A 12,269-nucleotide genomic window follows, 5' to 3' on the forward strand; every position below is an offset into this window, starting at 1 on the left:
GCCATCTACGTTTGGAATGAATTTCCTTCGTTCCTTAAAAAAGAGATTAGAGATTTTTAGGAGTTGAGAAGGAACTTTTCTCAACTTATGGTCTTTAGATTGTTATCAACTCTACTCGGCACTTCATTTCAAACGAGAAGATAAAGTTTATCAACACCTTCTTCCATTTCGCTAAAAATAACTGCTTAAAATGGAAACTCTGGCACCGGCGATAGCATTCTGACTACCCCTTTTTCAACTACGAAAGAAGTAGCCATTTTGTTTCTTTTCGATCATAATAAATGAGCAAGACTTGACTACCACATTATACCGCTGACCAAGAAGGCGCAAATCAAATATGGTGGTTATAGTCGTCAGGTCGATCACCGGACAAATATCTGATGGGAAAGTAAAACTGCTGGCTTAGCAAACCAAAAAAACCAACTAATTATTATTTACTGTTCTAGTATTGTATGGTTTCATCTCCTGTAATTGTAAGATACTGAAATGCTTCAATAATATTACTTCAAATTGTTTGTTGCTTATTTCGCAATTTCCACGTCCGTGACCGACAGAAAATAAAAGATGCTAAAATAAATTAAGAGATGTACTGTGGGACCCACTGCATGGGTTGTTGTTTCCCTTGAAGTCATATATACAACAGCTTTAATTTTTCTCTTCACACGACAGCAAAATCAACCCACAACATGGACCAAAATTGAGCCACAGGATGAGGGAAGTGGAAGGGAGAAATAACTGCTAATATTAGTGCTCCATGTGTTTCAAAATTATAACCCCGCTCTTAGGTCTTATGAAAATCTGTTGGTAAGAAATGAACAGGGATTTCAACTGGCCTGGCAGCAAGAAAAGGGTGAAAAACAAGGTTATTCAAACTTCAAATTCTCCCCTCCCACTCCATCTTGATGGAGAGATAATTTGCATGTGCACTTTGCACTGATTTACTGCCGGCTCAGTTGGAGGCGTCTGTCCAATTTCATGTCGTACAAAATAACAAAAAAAGGGGCAAAAAATATTGAGTGAAAAATGAAATAGAAACAAAATGTAAATTGACATGGGGATTGACTAGGGATTGATTCACTCATGTTTATTTATGGAATACTAAGTCCCTTGCCCACAAAAATTTTCAAGAAAGGACAATGAATCAGAAAAGGCGTATAAAAGCCAGCAATTGGAAGAGAGATATCGGCTCTAGATGGAACATTTCAAAGAATATCCCCATTTACAAGTGAGCAAAAGTAAGTGTTTCTTTCCATGAATCTCTGGAAGGTCACTAAATACTTACAGGTAGAAAAATGAAGCACAATTACAAAAAAGTATAATTACATCAATAGGTCTTTTTCTCAAGAAATATAAGGCCATTGATAGCCAAATTTCACAGTGGTCACCACCGGAAAAAATGCAACAGTATCTAAATGCATATTCTATGGAAAGCTGGAAGAAAACTGCCCTGGGTAAAAAACCTTTGCACTAAATAAAATGCAAATGCTGTCTCCTAACAACACACGCAGAGAGTAGCCTCTTCAAAACAAGCACAGGTTGTGTGGCGAACAGAAGGGAGGCATCCACAGAAGTAAAAAGTCGAGCCAAAGAGCTTTCAGGAAAAAAAATCTTCAAACCAACACAAAAAGAAGTGAAAAACGTAGGGTCAGTTATATATAAGGAATTCAACTCTGAATGTAAGGAGCAAATGGGAAAGTCCTTTAGAGAAGTAATGTCCATGGTTTCCGAGGCTGGGTCGACAAAGAAAGTTTCACCTGTTGAGGCAAAAAATAAAGAATCTGTAAAGAAGAGAGAAAATTAAAAATAAAATGTAGAAAATTCCTGAAAAAAAAAATCATGTCAACCTTCACCTGGCTCAACGAACATATTTTGCAACCAGGAAAAGGCAAAGAATGGTAGAATGTTTTGAAACCATTGATGAAGCAAAAAAGAGGGTAAAAAATGCCCCAAAGCGGAACACCTGAAGTCATACAGCCTGAAAAATTACACAACAACCTAAACCACAACCCCAAACATTGTGCCAACAGGTATGAAAACCACCTAGCAAAAATACAAGTTCTTGTCCTGAAGGCTACTAGGCAACTACAGTCTGATACAAAAGTATGGGATGCAACCTTCTTAATGCAGAATAACTGGCTTCCCAATGCTAATGGCTATGAGTTATCAGATGAGGTAACAAGTACTCTTCACAAGAAAAAAGTTGCTCTGAAAATTGCTACAATCCTGGAAGATGATTACAGTACATTTATAAAGTATTTTGATCAAGCATTCTTACATAATTTTATTCCCTTAAATGATTTAGTTAGTTCATTTAAAAAAGGTAATAAGTCGCTTGAAAGTGATTGCTGTCCATCATTTTTACCACCGAAAGCTTCAGATTGAGAGCAAATTTGTTACTGGTAATTAACACTTATTTACTAATTGCTGACCTTCATCATAAGCGTGCCAAAGTTTATGTTTGACTGCAGAATAGCTGTGCTATTGAGCTATCTTGTCCCTATGGATTTAAAAAAGTACACTGTGAACATGAAATTAGAAAAGAAGTCTCAGGCAACAGTTTACATTACTTGGCTTAAAATACTACCACAACTTAGATGGCTTTAATTTCACAAGTTGCACAACATGCCCTGATGAATGTGGAAGTTGTATAAGAATTTAAGTAAAAATCATAGTTAAGGAATAGTAATAGTCAGATTCCTATTTGCCATGTTCATGTATGATTGAGAATGTCTGTGTTATCCGTCACAGGCTGGCGAATCAGTCATTGCAAACTAAGTTTAAAGACGACATCCCAATTTAGTTTGTCACCTCTCTTGAGATCGATTCAATCTAAAACATAGATATGTATACTTTAAATTTCGCTACACATGTATAAGAACACAGCTGTTGACGCATAGCTTTTTGCCTTGTAGATTGAGTAATGAACTCTCTTTGTTGAAGCTCATATAAATACATTTACCCATAAAAGTGTTGTACTATAAATCACAGTTAAATTTCTAACTCGGGATTGAGCCGAGGCATTTCAATTTGGTAAACAACAAAATTTACGCTACGGGTAAGTTTTCACTCCGCGGTTTATCAATTTCCACCTCATCCTACACTGACCAGAATGGAAAATTTCCGAAACATACCAAAACATTTGTAATCTATTATTTAGTAAACGAAAAAATGCGCTTTCCTTGAATGAAACATTCGTTATTTGGATTTACGCCTCAGAGCATTATGGAAGCTACGGCAAAATATTAGAGCTAAGTTGCTAAATCAAACACAAAAATACCACTCACCTCAGCTGTAGACCTCACATTTGCACGAAAACAACGTCTTCTAAAAAAATTGCGGTAGATAAATCCATGTTCGCCTTCCCAAAAGCGTAAAGGCTCTTTGATCTAACCTTCGATCGCGCCATTCGGGAATGGCCGCCATTTTTTTAAGTCTTGAAACTCTGCTGGGGGTCTCAAACCAAGATAAAACCCAGGCTTTAAACTACTTGAGTTCTCACTTTGCTTCGTAAATATTCCGGTTAGCTCAGTTGGTTCGGGCGCCGGACTGGTGTGCGGGAGGTCGAGAGTTCGAGCCCCAGTTGGATCAACACTTAAAGTCTTAAAATAACTGAAGAGAATGTCCTACCTTTCTATAATATCAATAAATGGATAGACATTCTAGTCTTCTCGGATAAGGACGAATAAACCGTAGGTCCCGTCTCCTGCATCTATTAATTAGTTACATTGGTTAGGCAGGGGACGTTAAAGAACCCACTCACGAGATTATTGTGATGTGGTCTGGCCTGTTTACTGGAAATTGGAGGGAGGGGCCGGGCATCTTCAACTTCCTTTGATTGATATTGTAAACTGCTTGATGCAGTCCGGCTAAAGTCCCTCGAAAGTGTCGTAATGCGCGTGTGAGTATCTGCATATGTAACACGCGCAATATAAGTAAATAAATTAATAATTATTATTATTATTCCAAACAAAGAGATTCCATGTTGCCGTGAGTCTGTGTGTTTAGTATCAGATCCCTGAAAACATCAATTTGTATTAAGAACATCAGAGACACACTCGGCTGGGCTCGTGCGCCACTTTTTTGTTCGCCACACTTTCATCACACTTTGACGTCATCTATGATCTAACAGAAGGACGGCAAGATGGAATCTGTTGTTTCATGCAAAGAAACAAGCCAATATTTGCTACTGAAACCCTGTCTTACCAAATAAATAACAATGCTGCGATAAAATCATACTTGTAGCATTTTCGTAGCCTTGTTATCGTGACCTCTGTTTTTAATTATGGGCCCTTTTTTAGAATGCAGAAGGAGTAGGTTACCAGAAAGAGAGGGGAGAGGGCGGGGGGTGATTGGTTATGGCCATTCCTTATCAGTTTTCCCTCGGACGTTCTTCAAATTTCCTTCTAGTTTCGCAACACAATTACTCTGATGTTACAAGACAAATAATAAATGAATTAAGTTTCTTCCCACAACTAGCTTTAATCACTCTCTCCTTCCCACCCTCTCTGAAATTCGCTATCCTCCTCGGTGGGGAGCCCAGTTATTATTGTTCCTAGAAAGAAAAAGCGTTTACAAATTATTATTCAAAAGTGGGTCAAAACTTATGGAGGAAAGACTCCAGCTATTTTTCGAGACGGAATACGGAAGGCGCCTGTCAGTAAATTGCTCTGAGCCGGTGCGATGTTTACCCTTCAAACGTCCGGTCGGAGTTAGTGCCATTTTCGATAAGCGTCGATAACGATGAAGCAATCAAAAAAATGTGTTGAGTTCTTTAATCTTTGAATACTTTAGATGATGAATCGGTGTTGACGTCATAATTTGAGACCCTCTAGCGAGAATCTCTCTGGGTATACTTTGGCCTAATTCAAGTCCTGGAAAAATACTGTTCTTTTGCTTAAGAAACATAATAAACTGCTCGGCTCATATTTTTAGCGAATGGACTTAACATGACACAGAGCATGGCTTTAAAATAATGATAAAAAAAATATAGCTTTTTTCTCCCACAGCTGGATTTCAAATACCTTTTAAACCAATTCTTGTGAACTAACCATTCGTGGAAGGTGACGATTGTTGATACGTGAGATGAATATTTAAAGATCTTTAAAAAAAAAAAAAAAAAAAAAAAAACAAGTGATGAAAAGAGAAATTATCCTTATTTGTTACTCCAATACCATCGTGTAGGTTGTTTTTAAATTTCCTTAACATATCGATAAGAAACTTGAGCAGCTATGCTATGATAGCCAAAGTTAGCTAGTCCTCTCTGACAATCGTGTCAGCAAAACCAGATATCTAATGATCTATGAACAACCCTTCTGGTCAACTGAAATAAACGCAGGATAACATACTAAATTCAGTATTCGTAGGTTCCTTTTGACTCTTTCTTCTTTAAAATCCTTAGTCGAGTGCAATACCATCACGGTACCATAAACTGTCAAAACTTTTTTTTTCACTTTGCCTTTAGATATTTATTTTCCGGGATTTTCTTTGGACACTTTATTAACATGTTTCACTGAGTGCCGAACTTTTCGCTAATTTGCGTATTCTCTTGAAATTATGGCTATCCCCGAACTAATCTTAACAGATAATGACAAATTGTCCATTAGATTCAAGCTTCACTTGAAACATTTTTAAATCTTCACAATTACAACAAACTATATTTGCCTTTAACTCATTGAAAAATACATGCTCATTTAACGTAGTCCAATTTGCACTTATTTGTCCGTAAAGTAAATAAATGTTACTTAGCTTTTTGATCTTGTGTAAGATATTGCGAAATTAGATCACGTCCTAAGATAATTTTCTCAATATAAGCTTTCCTCATCCCTTATTAAACAAGGGAAATATTTTACCTTAAAATATATTAGATAAATCGACTTAATATATCATCTTAAGGGCTACATAATTTTTCCTTTAAATGTAACTGTTCTTCTAAAGACCTTGCACATATTTATATAATCTAAACTTTCATCTGTGACAGTTCGCAAAAGCATCATCTTCCGATGATGGTGCTTGTTTAAAAGTTGTAGATATACACTTAACTCAGTCGAGAGCATAACGTTCTACAAAATGTCAGTCTGGATTTTATCAGCCTCGTGTGCAGTCGATAATGCTTTCTTTTTGTTTCTGTAAAGTTCAGACTGGTTGATTTTTCCATAGTCATCCATCCATTAAACCATGCCATGTGTTGGAGACTATGTTTCCATCGAATACGATGAAATGACGGTGTAACTCTGTTTTCTTTTCTTGTTGTTGACAGGAAAGCTCAGCACTATTCCTTTGATCCAGGCGACACACCCGGTCTTTGCTTATCTAAACCGAGAGTATATAAGCCTTTTGCAGTTAGTTGAGTAGCAAAAGTACAATCACAATTCCGTAGTGCAGAAATTTGTAGTTAAGACTCTATCTTGGGCCACAAACGTATCGGACCATTCCTCTGGGAATATACATGTTGTTTTTCGTCTCACGTTAGGTCTCAAGCCACAGTTTTTTCGTGAGAGGGAACTGTTTCTTCCCTTGAGTTGAGCTGTAGATCCAACTTTTACAACGCTTTCTTCAATGTTAAACGCGAGTTGGTTCACCAGTTCATGATATTGTAGGCTCGAAGCTGTCGATGAGGTGGAACTCCTATTACTGTTGCATGGCGAGTCTTCACTTTCACGATGGTCGGTAACTAAGGAGTTTTCTCCCGTTTGTGCGGGCTCATCTATTGACAGCGGTTTACCCCCAGTACCTGTCTTGAAAAACACACGTGAAAAATATGGCGGACCAAGGGGAGCTTGTGCAATTAGATTTAAGGGCTAAAAACGATAGATCGGAGCGAGAAGACCTATTTTGGAACACCAGTACTGTAGAAATGAAATTTTCCGTGGAAAAAGTATGGATAAAGTCCGTGAGAAAGGCTAAAAACAAGCCAAACTATGGAATGGGGGAGATGGATTCTCTTCACGAGGAGGTGTGTGGAAATAAACTCGAACTTTCTGGACCTCTCGTCGATTCATATTTGCGGGAATTAGGGGAAAGCTTGAAGCACAAGCAAACTCACTCAAAGGCAACTGGGCTCACCAATCCAACAACTCTTTTTATCCCTTGGATGGTATTCAGACACATCATGACTCTTGCTCGAGGATGTGGCTGTGAAGTTGATTTATCAGGGAAAGGGAAGAAAGTGGAAATTTTGATTAAAAAGCAGGCCTCTGCCAGAAAAATATTTTGTCCTTCTCGATTCTCTGGGCAAAACTATTTACACAAGAGGAAATTCAAAAAGCAGACAGACGGGAAATATCACTATGCAGGGCGATCTTCTGTAGTTGTTACAAAGAATACTCCCATTACACTACGCTACAATATCACAACAAATCGTTTGACCCTTTCTGCTTTTATTCAAAGGTACAACGAGGAGGATTTTGCTATTGATAATCAAATACAAAAACTTATGAACATTGAATAGGTCTGCATTTTTTTTCTGCAAAACAAATCTTGTTTATTTCGCTTGTATTACGTTGTGAAGAAATAATGTTGTTTTGGTTCTTTGGTTCAATCTTAATTTTACTTTGTCTTGTGGTATGGTAATGTATGGTAACGAGTTTTGGACGAAAGGAAGATAAAATTGAAAGCAAGGACAAAATTGAACCACAACATGTATTTATCACTGGTTTATATCACTAATTTATTAGGCTTGTAAGTTCAAATATCTATTCAAGTGTTCTTAACAAAAAGAAAGAAAAAAAAAAACCTAATGATGGTGATAGATACTATAACATTGTCAGCATTTTATCAAAATTTGCCAGTACATTAGCAAGAGAAAAGGTTAAGGGAATTAACAAAATCCCCTTAGGGAAAATGCTTTGATATTTCACCAATTTCACTCAGTTACAATTAAGGAAATGTATGGATATCAGTGAGGAGAATTTGCATGTGGATATTGAGACTTAGAGGGTTTAAATAACTAGAGTGGCATGAAGTAGCACTGTCAGGAGAGCAAAATCAGGCTGTTCTTGATGCTTTAGAAAACGCTGTTGGTTTTGTATTGTGTTGTAAGGGTGGGTAATGTTCAGTATCTTTTCAATATTTTGTATTGGATTATTTGTTAATACACTTATTATCAGCAACACCAGGAAATGACTTCTTTGATAAGTGCCTTAAATCAATGATATTACTTTTTTTGTTCACAAAGGTAACATTTGGGGCCCTGTGACTCATGTCACTATTGACACTTTCAAGAAAGTACATACATGAATATCATATTAAGACTAGAGCTGCGAAATCATGATCTTATGAAACATATTTTTTCAAAATTTGATACTTAATTACAGCAGTTGTGTTGAGATGGACAGATCCAGCTTTAATTTTTCCCGGAACTCATCAATTCACTTTATTTAAGCTCCTATGTTAGAGGTATCACATATATACATACACTATTTTTATAAAATTTGGATCAATGACATAATATTCATTATAATAATGAAAACATTAATATGAATGATTTAGAACTAGGCTTTGTGATTTTCTCCTTGAAGTCCCCTCATTTTTTTTTTTGTAATAAAAAGGGACATTTATGGAATGATGAATGTCTAACTAACTTCTGCTACAAGAAGCCCTTCCAATCTTCTAATATGATGAGCTTTATCCCTAGTTAACGATGCTCCTCTTACACGTAGTTCTTCTTTCAGTTCCTTGACATTCATCATTTGAGGGTTAATCTTACTAGATGGCCTAGCCAGTTGTTCTCTTGATGAGGGTGCAACCTTTTGATGAGACTCAAGGAGGACCACAGCTGGGAATCTCATTTCACATCTTTCACACCTGATTGGCTTAAAGATAGCTATAAGGTTTTCATCTAACTTCATTTCTTGGGCACACCTTACAATATCTTTAGACTCCTCACAAAATGAACAAAGGGAAGTTTCATCTCGTGATCGTCCACACTCACAGAAGTTAAGGGTATCCTTGCAGTGAGGTGGAAGTCGAGACTCGAAGTGGGATATGTAGGTAGACGGCACAGGCTGATGTTCAGGCAAATAAAATGCCCTGACATAATTAGTGCGCATTAGCTGCCACCACTTGCCTACATTGCTTGTTGAGCGAGATCTATTGGTTAAATTTAGGTCCTGCTTCACACCTGAATGCTTTGATTCCTTTGCCTGCAAAGAAATAATACCATAACCAACCTTGTACTGTCTGTATAGCAATTCTGCATGGTAGGGTATGGCATAGTCGATTGTCCAAACTGTTAAGTTAACAGCATCTGGGAAGAATAGAGAGATAAGGTTGAAGTACATGGTGCAAGAGTGCTTTAGTTGATTCGTGTCAACTGAATTTGCCTCAACCGTGCTGAAGAGCATCCCAGAGTCTCGGAGATACTGAGCTGCTTTACCAAGGGCCAGGCGCTTAACCCTCTGAGGACCAGACTCATCATTCATGCAGAGGGCATCAATTAATCTAAATGAATACCTGGCTAATGAAACAGCTTGTTCACCTATCAACCTTGTAGCGATATTGTTGCTCCTTTTGTCTTTGTCATTGTAGTGTTCCCTAATCTTTCTTGCAAGAAATGCTAACTGACAGCCTTTCCTATCTGAATTACCTCTGACACTGCCACTTGCTGCAGTACTACCTATTGCTTGCTGAAATACCTTATGTTGCTCTCTAACTAGTTCTGACTGCCTAACTCTATCTCCAGCACCCTCGGGGTAACTTGACAATATAGATGAAGCTGTTTTTCTCTCCCGAGGACTATCCTGAACGTGTAAAGGTGAACTCAGAACCTCTAAAAAGTCCTCAATCAAATCTCTCTGTAAAGCTTCACGGTAGATAACATTTAGCAGATGCTGCCAAGCATTAATCTCACTATGCACTGGCTCTGATCTTTGACGATCTGCAAGCTCACCAATCCTGGGATAAACAACTTGTCTAATTCCATTCTCTGCCATGAAAGATAATTCTTTTTCATGCTTCTTGGCTTGACTAAGAGACTTGCTTAGTGAATCTCGATACTGGTTTAGTTTTAAAAGATCTGCTTTCCTCTTCTCCATGGAGGGTGGTTTCCAGGTATCTGAGAATGAATGTCCTATACATGCCCCCATAGTACCCAAACTACCCTTGTGAACAAATGCATAAGGGGAAGGGTAAGTAGCAGCCTGATTTAACTCGCCATTAGCCCAACTTTGCCAAGACTGATCAGCACTAGGTTGAAACTCTAAGGTACACTGCTCACCACAAATAGTTAACACATTACCCTCTAGCATTAACATTTCCTCTGTGTGTTGTTTCCAAAGGTCTTCCATTACCCTGTCTTTTTCATTTACACTTAGGCAATGCAAAAGATATTGAAAATCCCTACTCCTAACATGATCCCCAAAATTCCAAACAGTTAATGACCCAATAGACATACTCAGATCACTAGTTTCTGGGGCACCATCATCAGAAAACTGTACAATAAAATGATTGGTATTTTCATTGAACCAGATGAGCTGGTTCCTCAAATAAGGTAAACGCAAATGCAAATCAAGTATCATGAAAACTAAACCAGTGACAGTTCTAGATACACCAGAGTAATTGGGAATTGCACATACATGCCCTATATCTAAACTCTTTACAAACTTGTCTATTTTCTCATCTGATGCTATACGAGGAATAGTAACATTCACACCTGCACACTTAACATTCCAGGGTAACCAAACATCTTCTTCAGCATTAAACAAAGAACTTTGGGTTTTACAGATTAGTTGAAACTTTCTCCTAGACAAAAATGCTTGATACTTTATAGAAACAGCCTGCTTTAAGGCTTCTTCACTGGTTCCATACTCTTTCATTGCCTTCCCAAACACACCCTGTAAAAACCGACCCCTTTTATGACAAGTTATTAATTTTTCCATGATCTCTTTTTTTGCACATGATGCAATAAAATCCCAAGCACCATAAATTGCACCCTGCTCCCCACCATCAATAAATTCTAGGATATTCCTAGTTTCCTGTCGCCGTCTATATCGTGTGCTTGATTTAGGGTTGTTAACCATTTCAAATGTAGTTGCACTACTCTTTCTACGTGCCTTGGCATGATGCCTTTGTTCCAAAAGTGTCTTAACTTTCTCATACTCTTTCACAATACTGTCTAACCTCCCCTCCAGCTCTCTAAGCTCCTCCTCAATCGCCTCCTTCCGCCTTTCTACTTCCTCTAAAACATAGAAAATAAAACTATGTAAGCTTATGTTTGTCGCATATGATAATGAGCTTAGTTAACTTACATGACACAATATTTTAAGCCACCAAGCGGAAATGTCTGCTATAAGAATACATGTGGATCGACAATAGAAAATGATGCTGATATACATGTTTATTGAGTGGAGGCACAAACAGACGTTTAAGGATGTATGCACTAATGTATCTAAATTTAGAACACGAAGTCAAATTCAACCTGATTCAAGTCTTGTTGCATTAGCTCGCTCTTCTACTTCATGTATCTTTCTCTCCTTCTCTATTAGTTCTGATTCCCTCGCATGAACACTAGCCTCCCTTTCCTCTACACGAATTTTCTTCCGATCACAATCATTTGTGATAGCTTCAGCAGCATCTCTAGCTTCCCTCTTGATCGCATTTCCCACCTGTATCGGAGAACGGTTCCAAAATGGGTTCACAACCGCTCTCTTCGAATCGCACCTGCCAGAGTGATAATTGCTTTTACTGCACTTTCTGCTCTTCGAGCACAGCTTATCGACTCTAGAACAAACAGAAACAGTTTTGGTATAAGAAGGATTATGTCGCGAATTTCAAAATGGCGGACGGCGAAAACTGTTTTTCAAAATGGGGGTTTAAACTCGTTCTACATACCTGCTTTCCTCTTCTTCTTCGCCAAATTTCGACGCCATTACGTCAATTTACATTCTGAGTTTACGATGCCAAGGGTTTGTGGGATATATTGCACAATAATAAGCAAAATCTCTCTCAGACAGGGGTCCCACAGGCTTTTTCGTGTTCGTGTGAACCGAATAGAGAGAATATACACAAATTTTTAAACTCAAATCTTTATTTTTGTCATGACAATACTTCAGAGGTAGTTATAATACAGATTCATGATTGTATGTGCTCTGTAAAACCACCCCTAAAGGTTTTTTTAGCTTTTTAGTGAGTGGGATATACCAGCCTATATTTCGAGTACAAAAAGCCGGAACACACCTCCCTTGCAGTTTTCGGAAAATTAAAGTATTATAATGTATGCATACGTGTTATCAAAGGCAATGGGCATGAAATGAGCGCAACTACACGCAGCGATT

The 12,269-nt window shown here is 37.8% G+C and overlaps 1 protein-coding gene and 2 long non-coding RNA genes across 3 annotated transcripts; 1 reads left to right on the forward strand and 2 right to left on the reverse strand.

Moving 5' to 3' along the window:
- Positions 1-1,010: 1,010 nt before the first annotated feature.
- LOC148720344 (uncharacterized) lies at positions 1,011-3,490 on the reverse strand. Its single transcript, XR_015993129.1, has 3 exons — positions 3,285-3,490; positions 2,430-2,497; positions 1,011-1,754 (listed from the first exon to the last, which is right to left on the reverse strand). It is a non-coding gene; the product is annotated as an uncharacterized LOC148720344 (long non-coding RNA).
- A 3,168-nt stretch (positions 3,491-6,658) lies between these two features.
- On the forward strand, positions 6,659-8,003 carry LOC148720345 (uncharacterized). The gene is made up of 2 exons (XR_015993126.1): positions 6,659-6,952; positions 7,387-8,003. It is a non-coding gene; the product is annotated as an uncharacterized LOC148720345 (long non-coding RNA).
- LOC148720346 (uncharacterized) lies at positions 7,360-11,711 on the reverse strand. Its single transcript, XM_088738272.1, has 2 exons — positions 11,414-11,711; positions 7,360-11,173 (listed from the first exon to the last, which is right to left on the reverse strand). The coding sequence occupies exon 2, from the start codon at positions 11,013-11,015 to the stop codon at positions 8,571-8,573; it is 2,445 nt and encodes an 814-aa protein (XP_088594398.1). The 5' UTR covers positions 11,016-11,173; positions 11,414-11,711; the 3' UTR covers positions 7,360-8,570.
- Between the last annotated feature and the right edge of the window lie 558 nt (positions 11,712-12,269).

This window comes from Stylophora pistillata, chromosome 11, assembly GCF_964205215.1.
Source record: "Stylophora pistillata chromosome 11, jaStyPist1.2, whole genome shotgun sequence".
In the NCBI taxonomy this organism is placed as follows: domain Eukaryota; kingdom Metazoa; phylum Cnidaria; class Anthozoa; order Scleractinia; family Pocilloporidae; genus Stylophora; species Stylophora pistillata.

Excerpts from the sequence above, each read along its gene's own strand:
- LOC148720346 (XM_088738272.1), bottom strand. The coding sequence starts at position 11,015 with ATGGTTAACAACCCTAAATCAAGCACACGATATAGACGGCGACAGGAA.